General features: G+C 39.2%; 2 protein-coding genes across 3 annotated transcripts; one reads left to right on the plus strand and one right to left on the minus strand.

The window, feature by feature from the left end:
* Positions 1–319: 319 nt before the first annotated feature.
* METTL9 (methyltransferase 9, His-X-His N1(pi)-histidine) lies at positions 320–20,735 on the minus strand. 2 transcript variants are annotated; one of them, XM_075767706.1, is made up of 5 exons: positions 20,260–20,731; positions 15,517–15,707; positions 13,035–13,244; positions 11,761–11,945; positions 320–1,053 (listed from the first exon to the last, which is right to left on the minus strand). In XM_075767706.1, exons 1-5 carry the CDS (start codon positions 20,431–20,433, stop codon positions 848–850), a joined length of 966 nt encoding a protein of 321 aa, XP_075623821.1. In that variant the 5' UTR covers positions 20,434–20,731; the 3' UTR covers positions 320–847. The 2 variants fall into 2 exon arrangements, with proteins under 2 accessions (XP_075623821.1, XP_075623823.1); XM_075767708.1 differs by lacking the exon at positions 320–1,053 and adding an exon at positions 1,923–2,651 and having other exon boundaries at positions 20,260–20,735.
* IGSF6 (immunoglobulin superfamily member 6) lies at positions 1,802–8,895 on the plus strand. Its single transcript, XM_075767709.1, has 6 exons — positions 1,802–1,934; positions 3,535–3,888; positions 4,793–4,905; positions 6,036–6,092; positions 6,704–6,787; positions 7,953–8,895. The coding sequence occupies exons 1-6, from the start codon at positions 1,868–1,870 to the stop codon at positions 7,989–7,991; spliced, it is 714 nt and encodes a 237-aa protein (XP_075623824.1). The 5' UTR covers positions 1,802–1,867; the 3' UTR covers positions 7,992–8,895.
* Positions 20,736–22,808: the final 2,073 nt, after the last annotated feature.

Raw genomic sequence — 22,808 nt, forward strand, 5'->3', positions numbered from 1 at the left:
CTTGCTTAGAAACTTTGTTACTAAACCCCACCAGTTTAAAGTACAGTTTTGGCAAGTTCTACCATACCCTTTTTGCTGGAAAATGGCATACGCAAAAGCAATGAGGATTTATGAGGCTTTGAGAGGAACATGACAGAAACCCAACCAAAAGTGATACATTTTTTGTGGACTTTTATCCCTTTAAACAATCCTTAAATGCTGTTCAAATAAATGCAAGGTTGTGCTGCTACTGAGAGCTCGATTCTCAACACAAAGAGCAGTTTCTGCAGACAAGCGTGGCTATGGTCACAAAAATGAACACAAAAGTTAATGCAAAAAGTCATCTCAAAAAAAGTTTATTAGCATGATTAAAAACATGTGAAGAATGACAGTAAGAGAGAAAGTAACTTAGCATGGAAGAATATCCATTTCAACAGTTTATAGTCAGCAAGGCTTGAACTGAATGGATAACTTTATTGCCAGATTTCGTTTGATTTCTTTAACAACAGTTCACATTGTATGTTTCATCATTATTAGGACTATTGCTTTTGTTTGGATCTGATCCCTGTTGCAGGTAAGTATAAAAAAATATCCCCCATTACTGCTGGACTGCAGAATGCATTGTTGGTTTAAGAGCTGGTAAAAAAAGAAATTCTCAACTGAAGAGTCTGTTTAAAAAACAACCTTTTTTTCCCCCCCTAATCGCACTACAAAGAAATACATTAGTATTTTGGCCTTTAAATTTCTTACATGGTATTTATTTAGCATGGCAATCCCGGAATTCCCTCCCTTTAAGTAACCATAAATCAAACCGCTCTTTCAGAGGCTGCTTCTTGGGTTAGATTCTGGAGATTTACTTCATACACGCTTACACTGGCTTGAGGACGAAGACAGCATCATCTAGTACATAGTAGTCATTATACATATCACCTTCACATAGGTATGGCAGTCTGGTGAAAGCCTCTATGGCAAAACCAGCTTTACTGAAAACTTCTGGCAGGCTATTCACCTGTTCTTCCCAAGTGTGCCCTTTGATTTCCAAAACTTCTGAGGGCTTTTCCCACTTGCCACCTACTGAAGAAACAAAACAGTTTTGTTTAAATTATGAAGAAAACTTTATTGTGCATTGCACACTACACAGATTATATTCCATTCCACTCCACATAGGAGGTTGACAAGCGATTTGTAGAGCTGTTGCAAGATCAGTTCAAGGTTTTGCCTATTGTTCAGAAGCGGCTACTTCTTAAGGTTATATTTTGTTACATTTTTAACTAGCAGTCCCAAGAGTAGCTGAAAAGTAATTGCCATTAGCGGCTGGTGTTCAGCAGACATGGATAGACAAACTATTTAATGAAGATCTTTTCCAATATTATAAAATTCTTTCTTTATGCCCACTGTCTGGCCAAAGATGGCTTCAGGTAATTACAGTAAATAGAGCCAGCAAGTTGAAAATTATGAGTTGCTGTGAAGCTTCCATCAATAGACAACCACATTATAATGGATGGATACAGAATCACTGTTCCTCCAGTGGCCACCTACTAGCTGATACGGTAAAGACTGCTTAGGGTCATATAAAATTAAAATGACAAACACTTGTAGCATGCTGGAAAACAAGTTGTCATTTGTTATATCCAATGAAATAATCTGAAGGGTTACAGACACAACTCTCGGAAATTCAAAATGTAAAACTCCACTCATTTTCCAAGTAATGTCATCCACAAATGTTTTCTGGTTTGCTCTGTACCTTTAACCAGTTTACTAAATGCAATAGTACACGCCCTTCTAAACAGGAAGTTCTAAATCTTGTGATTCAGAGCATTCTGCAACTCCAAATATTTCCTAAGTTCCTCTTCCTTTGAGTAGAATCGTTTCCAGAGAGATACAAAAAATGGCATCTTTCAACAAATTAAAAAATGTGCTAATGCTGGCATTTGACTGGATTCTGTACAGTGCTGGTAAGACTTTTTTTTTTTTTTCCTTGTATTTTCCCATGTAATAGCAGTTAAACAAGTTTGAAAATGTTGTGGTTATGATTTGCAACATAGCTAGAAAATAAGAAAAGTAAGAAGTCTTGCTGGGAATCAAGCTAATTTCTGCTATCTTCATACAACTTCCAAATTAAGCAGCTGTTAGCAAATGCTTTTTCTTCCCAAAGTCAGAAATCATAGATTACAGGAGCATTTCAGGGTCAACACCTACTGCACTTCCCTGCAAAGAATGCTCCAGCAGCAGCAGGGTTTCAGGGCAGCTGTGCTTCTTTGGGAGGAGGGTTTGGGAAGTTCAGCAGACAGTACCTACATGAACTGAAGCCATGGAGTTCTGCTCTGCAAGGCAACCCAGAGCCCTAAAGTAAGCTCGAAATGAAGGGATCAACTGCAGAAGCACAAGCTACTGCCTTTCACCACACAGGGTGCAAGTACACCGACAACGTGTATCACTACAATCACTGTAGCTGCTGTGGAACGGCTCAGATGTTGATCTGACACAGGCAGAATTTCAGTTTATTTCTGTAGAAGTCACGGACACTGAATCTGCTTGGATTTGGTCCATAAAACACTCAGTGAGAAAAATGAAGGGACAATGGTGATTGTCCACCATGGACAGGCTTATAAATTGTGTACGAGCAGTAGATTAAGAGACTTCAGTTTATTTTTCTTCTAATTTGTTATTTTCTAAGAAGTAGAAAAGGATGCTGTTAAGCTACTACCTTCATTTTCCCTGCCATAATCTCAATTCCATTGTTTAAATAACTAAGCAATTTATTTGAATAAAACTAAATATACTAAAACAGTATTTAAATTATGGATTTCAATAAGGACTTAAAAAAATTTCCCAGGCCAGTCACATTAAACCTTACATTTCAGTTCCTTAATTAGAATTCTCTTCTCTGATTAATCTTCCTGTTTTCTCTACACACATCTTTAAATGTCAGAACTAACAAGCAATATTATTATCCTTAGAAACCCAGAGTCAATATATGTGATGAAGTGGAAGAATGTCTAGGAACTATTATGAATTTTAATCAATGTTATGAAATTGCTAAATTATAAGTGTCTCCATTTATGACATTTTCACTGCCTGCCATCAGGCTCACAGATTAGAAATAGCAGAGGAGAGAGAAACCCTTGCAGAAGTACTCCACTGAGCATCTAGAGTTGTCCCACAATACCTACTATCCCCTCCTCAAATCCCCAAAACATTCAGGACTAAATCTGAGGCAGGGAACTACACAAAGTATTCTTTTGGTCTCCAGGGCTAAAGGTGACATTAACAGTATTTTAGATATACGAATCTTCTCTATACTTTTTCAGAAAAACAGAAAGCTAAGCACACTACCACATAGGTAAAACTGTTAAATGAATGGGCGAGCTGCAGGAATTTTCTACAAGTTCGCTGGAAACAATCTTAAAAGTTCAAGTTTGAAACACAGCTGCTTTTCCTCCTTTCCTCCCACCTCTACTCAACTCAAATGAATCAGAAGTAGCTTATTTTCTTTTTAGATCGTGACTTGCTTTTTAACTGTCCCTCACATTACCAATTGTTTATTCTCAACAGGTGGTGCAGATACCTGCCAAGTCAAGGTAACACAACCCAGATTTCAGGAAGCTGACTCCTCCATGCAAACTGTGTTCCTATCATGTGCTTTCTCTGCCTCTGGATGCTCCTTGTTCCCACCTCAAGTTCTATGGTTTCGCTTTTTAACTAACAAACATGAGGATTTGTGTATTCCTGAGTGCAAAAAGCAGCAGAAGTTCAAAGTACATTTTTTTTCAGAAAAAAACATTTCACTTCAGATCAACGATCTGACTGTAGATGACAATGCTGTTTATATCTGTGGAATATCATTTTCAAATTCAAGTTCACCGCATGCTAAACAAACAGGAGATGGAACAGTACTAACGAAAACAGGTCAGTTGATTATTCCTTCTTAATGAAGCATCTTAAATAAATTATCTTTCCTAAATACTCTATTTACACTGCCAAGAATGGCATTTAAGATGGAAATACCAACAAAACCATTCAGAGTAGTATGACTATAGTAAAATATTAATAGTAAAACCATGGAGGGATTCTACAAATAAGTATATTAACCTCATTTGCTAATTAGACTGGTCTGTCATATGGTACAAATGAGACTAGAATTCTACGAAAGAAAGAAGTTCTGTACTCTGTGTTATCTAATGATACTCTGCACCCTCTTACATAAAGACTTTAATGGCTATCAGAAAGGAAGTATCAACAGAAAAATGAGAAGTCGAGAAACTGACATTTAGTGGAAATACATGCAACAGAGCACAGGCTCTCATACCTGGGGATCCACTGTGCCAACTTGAGGAAAAAGTTGTAGTTCTGAACCTTTGTACCATTTGCCTTCTAGTTAAGAAAGTGATGAGACTCCATTAACTACATTTCAGTTTTACATGCCTAAAAATAGAAAAAAAACCCCAAACACACACTACCTGGATTATTATTTTCCCTATATTCCTTCCTTCCTCTATCTAATTGCATTTCTGAACAAAAGTCTCTAAGTTTTATTCAGATATTCCTCTTTGACAGCAGAAAACTAGATTCTGTTCTCTGTCTACCCCTAAAGGAAGGGTTCCTAATCAAAAATAACAAGTCTCCATTGCCCTTGCAAACATTCAGGGAAACAAAAGTGATCTAAGGAATTTAGACTGAAATGAACCAGAAAATATTGATGGGCATAGGGTTTTTTAATTCCTCAGAGGAAGGGGGCTGAAAGGCAGAATCTTAAGAAAATTATGTGAATCAGAAGAAGTGTCCTTTATTCTAACACTCACTTTTAATAAAGGAGAGGAAACGCAGCATGGCAATGGAAAACTCGTCTTCATCTTCCTGATCATCGCCTCATCCTTAATGTTTCTATACAGCACTACTGTATTCACATTCTTTGCAGTCTACAAGGTAGGCTTAAAGTGATTTTTCTGATTTTGTTCATTTTGTAAGTCTGAGCAGTTTTAACATCTCCATAAGGAGAATAAAAAGACATTCCCAGATTCCGTAACTTTTATGATTAAGTTTTAAAGAGGCGGTTGGTTGAAGTTCATATGCTGCACACATCTGCTGACTCTTGCATGGCACCTATCTGTACTCTCAATAGCAACCTCATTTTCTTTTTTCAGTAAAGTGTCTAAAAGAAAAGTTTAAATTACCCTAAGAGTGTTAATCAGCAAGTTGATCAATCAAGATTATCTATCAAGGCACACTTAAAAAGCAAAAGTAGAAATTACCATCTTAAATCATCAACTCTCTGGATTAGTTTCCAGTAAAAGTAAAATGATTTAAATTTAATGTCAAAGTATTTGGGAGCTGCAGTAAAGTTACTGCAGACTGACTTTACGTGTGTAATGAAGTTCTATTCATACATTGTACATATACAGAAGAGAGTCCTTGGTAAAATTTAAAAATATCAGTGACTTGGAAGAAGTTTTATGCTTATAGGAGAAGAACACATCAAAATGTACCTGGTTAAAAATTACATAAATACTGGATTTTTATTTTTTAACAAATTTTGTGTTTAGTTAAAAACAAACACCCAAAGCTGCAAGGGGAATGTTTACATAATAATGAGACTTCGACATAAGAATGAGGACTTCATGGTCCTAAGTGGTATCATATGGTACAATAGTTCTTTGCTGTAGTGATTACTGTCTAGACATAAAGACAGGACAGTTTTTTTAATTTTTGTTTTTCTTTAAACTAGGTGAAGTAGTATAGTGGAAAAAATTAATCAAGCCTTCTTCAGGGGAAAACCTGATGTCTTTGATGCCATTGGTTTATTTTTGAGAACTGGGTAGTGCTTCAGGGAGGTCCCAATATACTCAAAGCAAAAATACTTGCCACGTCTACTACCAGAAGCTGAAAAAGGCCTTACAGGCATGAAAACTGCTCTGATTTTTCCAATGGTGTAAGCTGATCTAATGAAAGACTTTTATCTACAAAGTATTGGATGCTTTTAACTATTCTGCTACTTTAGCAGTTGGCTTCTCATCTTATATTTTAATCTTTTTTTATTTTATTATCCCTCCCTCCAGTTAAAACCAGAGCTGCTAAAGAAAAGCAGGAACGAAGACCAAAGAACAGAGAACTGTGTACGTTATCACTTTGTTTGCTTTGTCTGTGATTCAGAACTTTTTTTTTTCTCCTGTCTTTATCAGTTTTGTAATTAATCAATGATTCAGTTAGAGTTGTTAAGGCTTCACTTCAGATTTGTACAAAACTAGTTAATGATTTTACATTTAGCTAATTACTTAATTAGTTTATTTTTAATGAATTAAATACTGGATAAAGTCACTGTATGTAAAGGCCATCTCTAATACACAGCTTCCTTTAGGTAAGTAAATTTTGCTTAAACTTCTAAAAATAACAGGGTTAGCTATTAATTTTTTGTTCAGTGCATTAAGGTAAGCCCTAGTGTATTTAAAACAGGTCTATTAAGAACCTTTATCATCATGTATCCTTGAATAAAAATCAGATGCCATACATTTAAACATCCATTAAAGAAGGTATATATGTCAATAGATGTAATATTAATATAATTAAAAACCCTTCTGCCTGCTGAACTGTATGTTCTTAAAGTGTTATTTAGTAACATTCCCAAAGACATACACAGGAAAAAAGACAGACTTATAAAAGGTAGAAAAAGATGTTTCTCCCAACTTAAAATGTAGCACTGACCTAAAATATTTTAAATAATTTACAGAAAATCAATAGCGGACGAAAAATTTTTCAAGCGATTGCCCAAGAACTTCAAAAGCAGAAGTATGCTGAACGTTACCAACAGCCTGTAAGTATCTGTCTACCAAAACTGAAATTTATGGGGAAAAAGAGGAACTAACAATTTTCAAGAGTATACTATTTCTATTTCCTCTAGAAATAGATTTTTCTTTTTTAAAGTTGATAATGGTCTAAAAAAAAGTATTCTGCACAACAGTTAAAGACATTATAAAGCATTCTAAATGACCATACATATACAACTGATATTATAGGACAGTATATACCTTATATAATGTATGTATGTACATTTAAAAATGAAGCTTCCATAAATTTGTATTTTGCCAAGAAGAGATCTCAACAACTGGTTCTGGACTGTTTGGTAAAACACATAAAAGTATTAACAGTTCATTATTGAAAAATATTTATATTTTAGTTCCTCTTGCTCTCTTAGCCCAGGGTAGCTAGGTGACAGAAACTTAACAAAACTGTTACAAAAGCTCTACAACATTCATACAGATATTTCCCCCTCCTTCAACTTACAGAGCTTAAACTAAACATTCAGCATCACTGGGTAAAGCCACACAACTTGTTTCATCGTTCCAAATGTATACCAGTAAGTCTTACGTGACCATATGACATTAATTTTGCACGTGCCATGTAAGTTACCAAAAAACCCCTTTAGAAGTCACATGTAGTTGCAAGCAAAGGAAAAGGATTCAAAATCCTGCTTCAGAAGCGTTGCTTCTCTTGAGGAACAGTATACATTCTTTCCTATTCTGAGTATGGAACACACCAGAGATGCAAGGAGAAACCAAAAGAAATATAGAACATGAAGTCAAACCTTCGAAGTCAAACCATTTCTCCTCTTTACATTTTTACTTCATTTATTTCCATACGGCCCCAATTGTTTTCCTCTGTAATTACCCCTTTAAAGACTTCAAGCCCCTGCTGACATGACCTCGTCCTTTGTTTGAGCTTCAGATATGAACACAGTGAAAATAAGGGGTATGGTTTACTGCCTCTGTGCTCCCTGGAGATTAGGAAAAGCCAAGAGAAAAAGAAATTATGTTTTGAATCCTGTAGATGCCACACGGACAAAAGCAACTGGATAAGTGGGGCAAAAGGAGTTTACTGAAACAGTAAAGGGATGGAGTTTGCCTCAAAAAGGAAATTCTGCCTTTATAAAAACAAAAAGTCCACATAAGTAATGAAATACTTCTACATTTTTCCCCTAGGATGATTTGGAAGATGACAATGTTTATCAGAACAGATGACCATATGCAGCAGTTCAGATTTGTTCAATATTTCTCATGCAAGCAAAGGGGCAGATGAAGAAGTTCACCTTCCTCACAGACTTCCTTTGCTTTAAAAAGAGAGGAGAAAACCTTGCAGGGCAGTGTTCTTCGAGAGTATTTTCTAAACAGATCACCAAAACCAAGTGCATTGTACGTTACATCTATGTTATATATTACTTCCATTTTTCCGTTCTGGAAGAATAAGAACCATGGGAAAAGACTTCATCTTTCATAAGATAACTGTTAATGCTTCATAAAAGTTTCCTTTTGCAGTTTAGATTTAATTCTATGTCTTTTTGTCTTTTTACATAAATTTACATGTATTCCTTTTACATGAATCGAGCATTTGTGAAAGATGTATGATAATTGAAAGCAACAGAAAATAAATTCATTTCATAGGTGAAACTCTGGGTTTAGTCATGTTAATGTGATAGTTATCAATGTAACAGATATACACACAGATCAACAATTACTGAATCTTAACAATGACTTAAACAGAGCAAAACCTATGTATTCTGTAGACAGGCAGGCAGAAAAAAAAGACAATATAAATGGATGTGCTATCATGGTAAAGCTCATTTGGGATGGGAGCTTCTTTCTAGCCTATTTAGGAGAGGAAAGTAGTGGTCATAGTGAGGAGGCTGCTCCTGCAAAAATAAAATTCACTTGCTAGACAGACAACCCCCATCTTCTAGTCCTACCATCCAAAGTAAGTATTACCTGGAGCACCAAGTTTTGCCTTTACATGCTCGTTCAACATGGATACAAGCATGAACACTGAAGCATACTACCTACTCAAGGTAGTTTTGTGTTTTGTTTTTTTTTTTTTTTTTTAAAGTACCCAGTCAATCTACAGAAATCAGGCATTCTCCCTACTAAAGAACAGCTGCACCTTTTATCATCATTTAAATAAAGCAAGGCTTTGTTTAAAAAATGAAAAGGCATTTATCACTTCAGTGAGATGAGAGCTGACAAATGAGACAAAGCAAGAGTCCATCTAGCACAGTACTGTGTTTCCAGCTCAATTTAGTACCAAGTATTTCAGGAAGATGGAAATCACACCTTTCTCTTCTTAACCCTGCCAATCAATCACAAGGACATCAATGTGTTCAACCAGAAAATTTCACAATCCCAGGCTGCTAGTGTTTACTACTTCTGAAGTATGGTGTCTCTGACATTTTTATTTTATAGAAACTTAAACCAGTCTAGTCATATATTATCTAATAATGCCTTTATGTAAATACAATGTCTATATTAGGAAATACAAAGTATTTTTACATAACCCCATGGGATACCTATTAAAAATACAAAGTTATAATAATACATGTTCTTACGTGACTAGTCCAATACCCTATGATTCATACAGCTTATTGCCATGTCTAAATTTGGCAAGTAAGTGCATTACTTGTTGTTCTGTACGTTGAAAATAAAACTCTGAAAAGCCCCAGAAAGAATTTATGATTAAGCTACTTTGGACTCTAGGTGTCACTGTAATTCCACAAATAGTAAGCACAGAGATATTATTTCACCTCCTCCTCCACCTTGCTTTGTTCTCTTAAAGCAAGTTTTATGTTATTCACTTAGACAGTTTCTGCAATTACCCTCCCATTACATTACCTGTAATAATCCAAATATATCATTTTGATTAAAATAATTTCTGCATTTCTAGAAAATGATCTCTACACTGATCAAACACCTGCCTCATCTCTTCTCCATTTGTTCCCTCCTCTAAAATTCAAAAGTTTCTCTAGGTGGGTCCAAATTGCTTTTAATTAGCTGAACTTACTTGAGCCATGAAACGTTCTCTTTGAATGTTCCACATATATTTTGTTTTGTTAAATATAAAGGATATGTACAAATCTAACACTTTTTAAATTGCATAGTCTTGTAGAACAGCTGAATGAAAATACTGAAATTCTAAAATCATTTGCACATCACGAAGACAGCCTGGCGGTTCATTGTCTATTTCTTTAAACTACAGTTAAATAGTTTTTAAGTAGGAAATCTTCAGTGGAATGAGAGTAACTTTTGTGTGTGCTAACTTGCATTGTCTAAAGAAGTTTATATGGACCCATATCCATGATAGGGGTAAACAGACAAACTGAGTATGTTTTTAAGTTTCGAACACAGTAAGGAAACAGAACTGCCTTAATCAAAGTGACTACTCTGCTACAAGTCACTACCACAAACAAAAGTATGAATTTGGTTTACAAGACACCTTGCAACAGATTTCAACTTTCCACAAGTAGGAATGGCCACGTTCAACAATCACAGAACAGGTCTGGAGTCCCTTGGGATTTGTAAATTTAACACGTTATTCCCCTCACAGTATACTGTAAGAGATTAACGATGAAGGATATAAGCATACTCCGAGTAGTTTCTTCCTTAATTTGTCTACCTCCCATTGAGCCAGGAAGTTGCATGTGGTCTGTCATGTGGTTACCCAACAACAGGCAGAAAAGTAGATGCTGCGTACAATAGTGATTGCAAAAGACAATGGCACACAGTTTTGAAGGCACACAAACAAAAACATCACCCAAATAATTTCTCTATTTCTGCTTCTACTATACCATTAAAAGACACTGCTGTTATTTGGAATTTTAATGAATTTTTAAAAGAGGAAGCCATATTGTTTCACCTTATAGGAAGAATAAGTTGTAACCAAATATGGCTGAAATACTGTACAGATGTGCAAGTCACCCCCCCATCTCATATAAGACACACTACTTTTCAGAATAGTTACAGAATTATATGCTCAAATACTGTATTTTAAGCAATTCTTCATCTGATGGCATTATTTTTCATACTTAAAACTTTTCCTCTCCTCCCACCAGAGTACCACTGACATACAAAAAGAGGAAAACAGATTCAGTTTGATGCATTTGTGACTACCAGAATGTTAAGGTTATCAGTTCTGTATTTTCTGGGCATACATGCCTTTCCGCAGACAAGTCTTAATATTTGAGGAGAGCCAGTGTCCAAATGATGACTGATGAACACCAGCCTTCTGGAATTCAAACCACCTTTAGGGTGCCTCAACCTAAATCCACAATCATAGGCATGCAAAAAAAATTTCTAGTCTCTTTTGAAGTTTAGCCATAAGGACAGATTAATCTGAAAGTCTCTCATGTATTTCTTTAAAATGCAACTAGGGGAAATAATGGACTTTTGGCACTGAATTTTACTTTTTTATTCCAGTTACTAACACAATATAAATAGCAGTTGACACTTTGTATTAGTAGGGGTCTATATTTTCTTTTGAGAGCTCATATTGGAAAGTGAACGTTATCTCCCTATGAATTTTTAGGTGCGGTTCATCTGGACCACTTGAAACAGTTTGCCCTAAACTGTTCTATTCAGCATTACAGACAGTTCTGATGGTTTTGCTCAATGGTTGCTTGAGACAACTGGAGTTACCTATATGACAGCAGCAGAGGGCCCTAATCAGAGATCAGTTTTCCCATGTTGCTCCAACACAGCTCAAATGTGGCAACCGGCAGAACAGGATATGTGACTTCAATATTTGAGCTTTTTGTTGGTGCCAACGTGTGTTGGGGAATTAAGAAAACAGCTTACATCATGTAGCCTATTTACCTAGGATTTCATACTTCTGAACACGCACTGTACGAGTTATTTGTAAAAGTCAAATACAAACATGCCAATTATTTATTAAACATTTCATTCGGGATGCTATAACCTAGAAACATTTTCTTTACCTGCCTAAATAGCTATTAATCTGTGTACTTACCATTTTCCACATATGGGTGAAATGGCAGAACTAATGCCAGAATGACTCTGCCTCTAGTTGGCTCCAGTACACTTCTAATATCTTTTAATACAGTCAGTGGTTGATCACAGCGATCCAGCAAATTCAAACAGCTGATAACATCATACTGAAATCCTGTGTTTTGCCATTCATTTATACCAAGCACCCTACAAAGGGAAAGAGAAAGAGATACAGTCTGTTAAACAAACACAAGCTGAGTTCAGAGAGAACCATCGAAGACAGAAATTCCCTATGGATGTGTTGATAGTGCAGCTAAGGTCAGCCACCTAGGCAATGAGAAGAGACAGACATGATCCTTCCAGTCTTTTGGAAAACTAAATCAACAATGGGCATGGCTATATATACAGCCATATGAACCTTTATATTGCCTTGCAATCATCAGGCAATAAAGGAGACAAAACCCAAAACCCCAGGTATTACAAAATGTGTTGTCCTAGAATGAAACCGAAGACACTTCTCAATGAACAACGAAGCTGAAATATAATTAACGGCTTGCTGCATTCTATCCACTCTGATTTACCAGTGTGCAAACCCGGACTGCAAAGCAGTTGTTATGTTTCCACTCAAAGACAGGTGAAGAAAAGAAATCCACAGTTCCTTCATTCTTTAGGCTGAAGTCTAGTGATATAGTACCTGAAATACTAACCATTACTCAACAAGACTGGATCTGCTGTCTGCAAGAACCTCCAGGAGCTGTGACAAGCACGTGAACAAAGTTCTGAAAGTGCTGAGGTTTTTGTTACCAAATATTATTCAATCTTAGCAGCAGGAGCTAAGCATAGCAAGAATAAAAGAATCTTTACACAGTTGTCTATACTTTGGGATTAGATAGACACAGATTATTGAGGCATCCCTATTACCAGGATGCAGTTTGCTTTCTCTGCAGTACTCCTTTTGCAATTTTTGACTGTTCAGTTAGACTGTTCATCTGAATTTCATCTTCCTGACTCCCTTGATTAAAGCAATTTACACAAGCTATGAACAAAGAGACTACAAAATGGTCATTGACTGTTTTGTCTTAACTGGTAACAAGTAACATCTGCATAAGAAAAGCACTGGTAAGAGGGAACATCAGGTGTGTTTGTTTTCCTGCTTTTGTACAGGTTAACCTTTTTCATAACCATCCAATAATAGAGGAATTGACTGAAAATACTGAACATTCATTAAATATTACAAATAGATTACTTTGCTGTAATGCCTGATATAAACAATGTAGGAAGTATTCAGTACAATACCTGTATTTCTTCTTCTGAAGCTGCCATATCATAGTTTCAGACAATTCAGTGGCATAGATTTCTTCAAAGTGAGGACTCATTACTTTTGTGACTTCTCCATCCCCAGCCCCTAAATCGAGAAGTCTGTGGGATTTCCATTCTGGATTTATTTTAAGCAGTCTTTGAAATTGTTCTGGGGAAAACACAAACATTGAGCCCCTTCCCAGCAGCCTGAAACGTAAAAATGAGAAATGACCAATTTTGTACACACTTTAAGAGGAAGGACTATAGAGTAATTTAGAACCTGCTTTGGCAGCAACCAGTCACACATAATAGTAGACAAGGTCACTGCTCAGATAAATTTTAAACCCAGTTCAACTTGCCTTGCACTTGTCAGAGATCAAACACATAGCCACATGCAGTTACAGTGGTTAAGACTTCAGGGGGAATTTGATTAGGTAAGGAAGAGCTCATGGGGTGCAGCTCAAGAAAATGATTGCATAAGGAAAAAAAAAAAAAGAGGGGGGAGAGGAAGAGAGAGAAAGATAAAGGCTGAACCTTATTTGTCACATTTGCACATTTGAATCTCTGCCACCTACCTTAAAAAAAAAAAAAAGAAATAGCAGAGGAGATAAAATGGCTGCAGACAGAGAAGTATGCACAATGAATGAGGAATAGGATCTGGAACGAGGAGGGAAGCCAGGGAACAGATTTAAAGAAAGGATGGGGGTAACACTGCTGGAGCGGCAAAAGATATTTTTTTAATTGTATGGTACAATGGCTTTGCTGCTATCTGCAGATCCTGCATTCAACATGAAGAGCTGTGGAAGAGAAAATAGGCAACTTATTAAGGAATTGGGTAGAGGTGACAGTTGGATTCCTTATGGATCAAGTCAATGACATACTCGCCCGTAACTGTTTGAAGACTACATAGTGACAGATTTCAGCTGTCATAGCAGAATTCAGAAGATGAAAGAGTTAAGAGAACAAGCAGAGGAAAAAGAACTGGTCAGTAATAGGTTGAAGGTAGATAAATGCTATTCTTTAAACTAATGTTGGATAGCAGGTTAAACTCAATGAGCAGAAATCTCTTATGTTCAAGGGGAAAGAAAAGGTAAACAAAGATAAAAAGAATCAAAGAATTAAAAAAAAATGTGAAAAGGAGGTGGCCTAGGAAAGACTGACTGTACTACAAAGAAAGAAACAAGCAAACAAAAAGGACAGAGAATACAAAGTCATATAGAAGAAACTAAAGCAGGACATTAAATGTATAAAAATAAACAGAATACAGCCAATTTAAGTAGAGCCCCCTCACAGCACACTTGTGTCAGTCCACACTGTATAATTGGCTCACAGCTATTATTCCTAACAGCACTGTGAGGTGTTATTCAAAGCACTGGAGACCCTTTGAAAAAAAAAAAAAAAAATGGAAGAGAAAGGAAGAGGAGACCAAAGGAACCTTTATATGAAGCTACAAGTAACTAAGACACCACAGGGAAGCTCATAAAGTCATGTGGTTAGAAAATAAGGAAAAAGATTATTTTTCAAGCCTTAGCAGACAGCTACTATCCTCATATCAACCTGTGCAGAAGTATGTAGTAGGTGCAGAGGTGGGGAATGTGAAGAAATCGGGTAAATGTAGCAAAATGCATTCTTCATAAGGTCAAAACCAATAGCCTGTTAAACATACATCTGAATGGGGTGATGTGACCAAAAAAAAAGGCACTGACTTTTTTTGAAAAAAATACTAAAGCACCCACGAACCGCTAAACTCCCCTGCAGCCGCGGAAGAGATAATGCAGTAAGATTAGGAGAATATTGTTTTATAAACATCTCTTTTCCTGCCTTCCTGATGTTTCATCAATCAAACATGCTACATCAGAAGCTACCTGTTCAAGTACAGCTTACACACAAATTGAGGTGAAATTAAGTTTTACAGAATAAGAGAGAAAGGACAAAATTCTGTCCCACGTTAGTGTTACCAGACAGAATACTCGGCCAACTTCTGCACTGTTGAGAAATCTGCCTAGGTTTGCAGTGGGTACGTGCACACTCTCTACTAGAAAGAGTTTTAAATGCAATACAGAACTGACTGGATACAGCCTCCTTCAACAAGGACAATCACAACAGTGATATGGCAGCAGGTACAGTAATGGGCAAGATGAGGACGGAAAGAAAGCAGAGGGAAGGATACATTGTCTAACACAAAGAGAACACTCTCTTATTCAGAAGGAAATCAATACAAGTAATGGTTATAAAATACAATTAGAGTTCTCCAACTATCTCTTATTAATTGCAATTACCTTCTCTGTCCCCCCATACTGGAAATGGTGTTCTTCAATTAAGAGGGCTGGGCATTAAGAGCACACAATAGGGCATTTCATATCTGTTAGACTAGCAAAGGGAAAACTACAAATTTAAGAAAAGCTGACAGATCAAGGGGTAGGGCTGAACACTGAATCCAAACTGTATTTAGTTTGCCTAAGATTGACTTGTCACTTACCCATTGATAGACGTTCTAGACATAAAGAGGCTAAAAATTGAGGACACAAAAGAGTGATAGAGCTGGATAAACAGCCAGCCTGATTTCTCAATGCTGTTGTTTAAGAAGATCTGTGTTCCTTGGTCAAGATAACTCTGGACAAAAATAGGCTGAAGGGATTCCGACAACTGTTCTGTGTTGCAGACATACCACTAGAGAGAGAGATAAAGGATCATTAAAAAGTTCAGCAATAAAAAAACCCCGTAGTAGTTAAAAAAAATTGAATACACAGAAGGCTATTATCAATTTCTGTAAATAGAAAAATGTTTTCCTACAGACTTTTCAACAAGCTTCAGGATTAATTTAACTTAGATTTAAACTGGAATCAAGTGAAGATCTATTACTCACTAAGAAATTTTTGTCTTAGTCATTACCCTGAACTTTGAAGAATTTTACAAAGTAACTTTCCTAGAAAACAAACATAGGTCCTCTACGGAAAAGCACCACGCTGATAAAATAGTATGAGGTGGAATAACATTGTTTTCTATCTTCCAACTCATTCTCAACTTCTCCTTAGGCATCCTCTGAAAAGAAATCAGCAAGTGCATTTGCAGTATTTTTCCAGGACAGGAGATAAGAATCCAATCAATACTTTAGACAACGGCTTGTTTGTCTTACAGCATTGCTGGACTATGTTTCTTCACTTACCAGTACCAACAAGCAGGTCCGCAAGACTTTCTAAACAATTATGCCTATGAAGCTGCCTCCCAGCATCTCGACTAAACAAAGGAGCAGGTTCCCATATTTAGGAAGTCATCAGTATTAGCTGAAAGGCAGTTCTATACTTTTATATTGGTAAAATAAAAAGCCCAAGCTAACATGGGCCAATGATTCCATTTGCCTTCTGTTACCTGGTAACAGCATTTGCTATACAAACTAAACTACCTCTGATATGTGAGCTATTGTTCAATTAACTGTGAAGAAAAAGAATGCTACTTTTTGATATCAAATCTAGCTGGAAAAGTAATAAACCATACAGTATCCTAATATTTTACTGTCCACGTGTAAGGCATATCTAACCTCCTTCTTCAACATCTGCTTTACATTATTTTAAATGCAAAAACCTTGTGCAAAACAAGGCAAACCTATAGAAATTCTGAAATTTTAGGATCCTCACAGCCACCTTGTGCACCTACAGCAAATCCCTCTAATGCTGCAGCATTCTGGAATGTCAGCACTGATAGTAAAATTCAAAAGGATGCTCATTGCTAGGTTGCAATGCCAAGCCAAAAAACCCCTACACTCAATATGCAGAAGTTACAAGAAAAAGTTTTAAATATAATTTTAATTAAGAACATCACTATTATTTTTCACTCTCCTATACTTATGCAGAGTTATTGTCAACCCTTCTCATAAAATCTCTAATGCCATTGTGTCTGTTTTCTAATATCAAGAATTATTCGCTACAGCTAACACACTCTTATCTCCCCCCTTAGATCTTGCAATAACGTTCCCTAATCTGGCTGCATGTGTTTATTGTACAGATATGGACTTAAAAGTATCTTAAAGAGAAACGGAGAATATTAACAGAATCTTGTAAAAAACGCATGTAGAAGGACAGTGAACAGTCAGCTGGGGTAACTCCCCAATGATTTAACACCTAAGATTGTGTCTATAGCCATACTATGCAAAATGTATGCTCATATCCTGATCCCTTCACATTTGTTGTACCTTGTTGGGAGAGGAACGGTCACTTAACACAGGTTTACACAGTGTTCAGCACAATGGGAATTCCAGTCACTACTGTAATACAAACAATAATGGACAGGATTCTTATTCCAGTGTCCTGCCAATAAGCAGAGGGGAGTAGGCAGCTGCACCACGATCATTCTGCCAGATCCATAAACAGGGGCTCCATCAAACACTGACCCAAAGTAGCAAGGGATGCCAAGACTCTTTAGCCAAGGAATGAACACATGCCTGCTTAGGTTTACTTTGAAAACTACTTGCATAATGGGTTCTGCACTTCGGGCAGAATCAGGCTCTCAACTGTACTTTCAAACACACTTGTAGGTAGCAAAAGTGATCCTTTCCTCTGAAAACCAGATTTTGAGCAAGCCCGTACCACATGATGGAGCCTGGCACAGGGATCCCCAAGACTGATGATTTACCAGTTTAGGTCTTTTCTCACTGCAGCGCAGTGCTACTTGAATGAATCAGCACAGACCAGTGATTCCCAAAAGAAATCCTTAGCAAGTCGTAAAAAGCCACTAAAGCAGCAGCCTGTGTACTTTGTCCATCCACCTTCAGAAGCCAATTTCAAGATCCTGGCAGAAGTGAACAACTGCGTAGAGCTAAGCAGCAGGCTGGGGTGTGTGTCAGGTTCATTCATGAGGCTGCTGCCTTGCTACACTGGACAGGTTTGGAGTGGCTCAGATGATCTGCCTTTTTCAACGTGTTGCCATTTTCAATCTAGAAGAAAATGTATCCAATTATCAAAGCTTTGGGACACATAGGCTTTGTTCCATAAGTGGTATGATTGTATGCGCTGTACCTGAGCTCCCACACCCTGGTACTGAACTCTGTCACCTGTAGTTCCAAGATCTGACCATGGAAACCAGCAGTCCTACAATTCCCGTCTTTAAGACTTCTAAAAATTGATACATACTGACATGAGCATCGGCAGAACGATGATGGTGACAACTCTGAGAAGCTTGTTTCCAGAAATTAGGCATTGTTCTCAGACCTCCTCTAATTTCTTCTTCATGATTAATCTGGCCAATAAGGTTACTGGTAACTACCTATACAACACTAGTGAATAATAGAAATGATAGCAAACTATACAAAGAAAAAAAAAAAGCAACACAGGATAAACCCAATCCAAATTTCAAATAACAAAAGTGGTGGAACTACTTCCTCACAACAGATACCACTTTTGTTCTCCTCCATGTACAATATATGAAGAGCCCTTTTCAGGCCACTAGTCTCATGACAGAAAGTATAATAATCTCTTATAACAAAATAGTAGAAAAACTACAGCACAAAAATCTGAAAAGATATGTTAAGACCTTTGTTATAATAAATAATATTATTATTGGTAATTTTTGCCTAATATTAGTGAAAGGAAGAAAATGTTCTTTTAGCTAACTGAAGTCAGTAAAACTGGAGAGAGTGAAAGCACCTGGGGCCTCAACATGCAATCCTTACTTATGAGTAAACCTACAAACAAACTTGATAATCATAAATCTTACTAAATAATCAATACTTTAGATTTAAAATCTAGATCCAATAAATTAGAAATTGAGAGTATCCACTGCAGACCTGTGAATGACATAATCATCTCCATAACACATTTCCTTGCTTGACTTGTCTTTCTAGTATAGTTTTTAACACCACAAAAGACTTTCAAATTTTCTTTGTTCACCAAAAGGAAGTTTCTTCTGTATATCTAAATTCTGCTTCTGTCATCCTACTTATGTAGTGAATGATCCAAACAGCAGACCATATTCATTAAACCCAAATAATACATTCACTCAGTAGCAAGATTCTGGGTGCCAGTGCCTACCCAGAGCATTCCAGTAACGGATCAGCTTGAAGAATCATGACGCATAATTAGGTTCTTCCTTTGTGCAGCAATCCTCAAGTATTTATGCTACGTCTTCTTCATTAGCCTAGCTCTGTATATTTTACTTAGTGCTGAAGGAAGATACTGACTTATTCTAAAAGCTTTTATTAGCCCTTCTGAACTCCCTGTCAGATTTTCAGCAGCATTTTGGTAAAATGTAGTGCAGATCTGAACATATTCCAAATGCAATCATATCACATAACTATTGTTCAGCAAGGGTATAGCCTCTAACTTCTCCACAATGTACTGAACCATGTGGCTATACTGCCCAAATATAGCACTAACCTTTTATTGCAGTCATATCACATTGCAAACTCATTTCTAGTTTGCCATCTACTACTGTTCCAAGGCCTCTGTGAGCTTCGCAGTTTCCCAGCTGCTCACTTTTTAAGTTTTCCTCTAGATACACCAGTATTAAAACATCTCTATGATTACAAACCCACCTCATTCACCACCACCTGCGAACTTCATTCAAGTGATGTTTACTCCGAGCTCACCACGAAAAACGCAAGACGAAGGTTTAAATCTCTCAGGAGCGGCTCTGACACACCACCCGATGCACTACCAGCCTCGGGACACCGCGTTAGCTCCCCATCCCGGCGCTGCCGCCGGACTCGCTCCGACGACCCTCCCGCGGCGAACACCCAAGCGCACTGCACGCTTCGCGGGCACCCAGCCCCGACTACCTTCCTCCTGCGGCTCTTCAGCCCTCGTACCTCACCTTACGTCCCCAGCAGGCTCCCGGACGTATTTCACACGGAGGGCACACGTCAACTTTCTCACCGGGAGGACCGAGCTGTTCCCTCTCTTTGTCTGGCGCTGCCCGGCCCGGTGCCCCCCTCAGCCCGCTCCAGGGTCCCTCGCTGCGCCCCCCCCCCCCCCCCCCCCCCCCAGGCGGCGGCCGGTACCTCAGGGTGCCCCGGCGGACGAGGACACCCCCCCCCCTCCCGCCCGCTACCCCTGGCGGAGCTCCCCGGCTTCCCCGGCGCCGGCTTCGCCGGAGCGGCGGGAGGGCGGGAGGGAGGCCCCTGTGCCTGCCGGCGCCGGGGAGCCCCCCGCCCAGCCCGGCCCCGCCGGGTACGGGGAGGGAAGGCGGGGTGGGGGAGGGGCGGGAGGGGCGGCTGCCTCTGGGGCTGTACCTGGTGGTTCTCCCTGGCGCCCGGGGCTGGCTGGCTGTGGCTGCCCATCATATTCACGTAGAGGGACCTGGATAAAGGACTCCTCAGGTACCTGGCAGGGCCAGACCACATCCTCCTCCTCAGCACCCACAGGAACAGGGTGTAGCAGCACAGCCAGCCCAGCCACAGTCTCATCGGGGGAAGGGGCGCGGAGTCACCCCCTCCCGCTGCCGCCGCCTCCCCTCTCCATGGCAGCAGCGGCGCCGGCAGCACGCAACTGGCCCAGCTCAGCTCGGCTCGGCTCCCCCTCCGGGGCCCGCACAGACGCTCAGGGCGGAACGCGCGGCGCCGCGGCAGCGGGGGCCGGCCGGACGGCTTCGCTGAGACACGCCGGGGCCTGGCGCGCACCCGCTCCCTCCCTTTCTCTCGCCAATCACAGGGCGGGCGGGGCCGTGGCGCGGTGCGGGCCGCCCCGCGGGGCGCTGCTTTCAAACCGGAGCGGGGCAGGATGGCGGCGGCAGCGACTCGTTCGTACCCTTCTTCCTCCCCGCTCCGCTCACCGGCGGCGGCAGCGGGCGGGCGGCCAGCTCCCCCCGCCCCAGAGGGGCTCGCGCGGGCTCCCTCAGGCGTGCACGTGCATGGTGCCGCCCTGTCACCCAGGTTGCGCATGCGCAGAGCGCCCTGGGCGGGAGGCACGGTGGCGGGAGGCCCCCGAGGGCGCGGGGCTGAGGGGAAGGGCCGGTGTCCCTTTGCTGTCCCCGCCGTCTCCCGGCTCTAAACCCTCCCGGACGTCGGCCACACGCTGCCTTGGTAGTTCAGAGTAATGTTGATCCAGAGGACCTCCCTGGATTTAGCACCTCTCTAATTAAGGTTCCAAATTTTGGGAGTAGTTCAGTAATTTGAGACATTCTTGGCTGCTACAACAGTAAAGGCTAAAAGATGGAAGTGGTGCTTCACATAGAGTTGTGTTTGGTTCCCATTATCTTCGGGTTTTCCCTGTACACAAAAATTTGAGGTCAACAGGCATGGAGGAGATGAGATTCCTAAAAATCCCAAACCCACAGCATTTAAAGAAAAATTGGTAATGACAGGGTTTGCACTTTGAAAGGATCTTACATCTGCAGGTGAAAGACTACAACTGTTTGAAAAACAAAATTTGACTTCACGTCCTCCGGCATTGCAATTTTCCTGGTAAATAACTATTTTGCAACGGCTCAGCGTAAACCTTGCTCATGTCGGGCTCCTGCATCCTACGTCTGTGCGTGGGGATGCAGAGAGGAGCAGATAAAAATGCATCCCGCAGAGGAAGGCTAGCCTAGAACATGCAATGCCTACTGGAACATTTTAATCTGGGAAAGGTCAAGATGGATAAAAATTTCTTGTTTTTTCATGCAGTGGTATGTGCCTTTGGTAGAACAAAAGCTGTCGGTGCTGTGGGTTTGGGTTAGGCACCACTGTTCTCACTTATGCTATAATAAACATAGGTTATTTGTGGTAATAGCATAGAAAGTGAGGAATACTGTATCCAATTGAAACAGAAGTTCTAGACAAAGCCTATATCTCATGAATCCAATTCCAGCTGAGCATGGCATCAGGGCTACCATCTCTAATCTCAGAAAAATGTTTCTCAACGACCACAAGCCATCGGTATCTTCCCTTCTGATCAGATTTGACAGGCTGGAGTCTAGCCCCTTCATTTCCTGGTAAGGATGATGCTGGAAGGCAAAACCACTGTGGGATCCTGGCTTCTACCTGGAAGATCCTCTGATCAAAGCACTAATCACATCCAACCTTGCTTATCCTGGGAAATCAGCAAAATCAGAGCAACAACAAAATATTGCCAGAGGATTTTTCTGTTCAGTTCATTTTCACTGATGTTTAACCTCCTTGAGGAAAGTTTTTGACATGAGAGCTTTAGACAGTTTTCCACATGAAGATTTTTTTTCTCCAATAGCTAGATGGGCTAAGATGCCTTTTTGGTTTATTTCTTTTTATTTGGTTTGGGATTAAGGACTCTGCTTTCTATGTGTGTTCTTGTTTGTAAAGACAGATTAGCTTATTTTTTCCCTCCAGGAATAAACCAACTTTATAATCAAAATCTAAAATGACAAAAGCTGTAAACAGACATCTGCTCACAGATGTGTAAACCAATAAATAAAAGTGCTTCAGGTTAATTACATGTTGCTCACAGGGAAAAATATCTTAATTTTATCACATGTAAAATGCAGATAATGAATTGCATACCAAATAAATTAAGAAATACGCTAGCTTTTGTCTTTGCATTGTTAGTATACAACCTGGGTATGTTTTAATGAGATTTTTCAGAGTTCCTACCCAGTGTTACATTTGTCATTAATATTCTGCTGCAGTAGTTGTATACTAAGCATATTTTTTCTCTTGACAGGGTGTAAAGAACACACTATTCATGCATATTTAGGTACTAATTTTGATGTATTGTCATTTGCATGTAGGCTGGTGGAATTGTAACCAATTGCTGGACAATCTCAGAAAACTATTTGTTGTGTAAGTGTATGCATACATCGTTCAAAGCAATTAGTGTGCCAGGAGAG

Source organism: Balearica regulorum, chromosome 15, assembly GCF_011004875.1.
Source record: "Balearica regulorum gibbericeps isolate bBalReg1 chromosome 15, bBalReg1.pri, whole genome shotgun sequence".
In the NCBI taxonomy this organism is placed as follows: Eukaryota; Metazoa; Chordata; class Aves; order Gruiformes; family Gruidae; genus Balearica; species Balearica regulorum.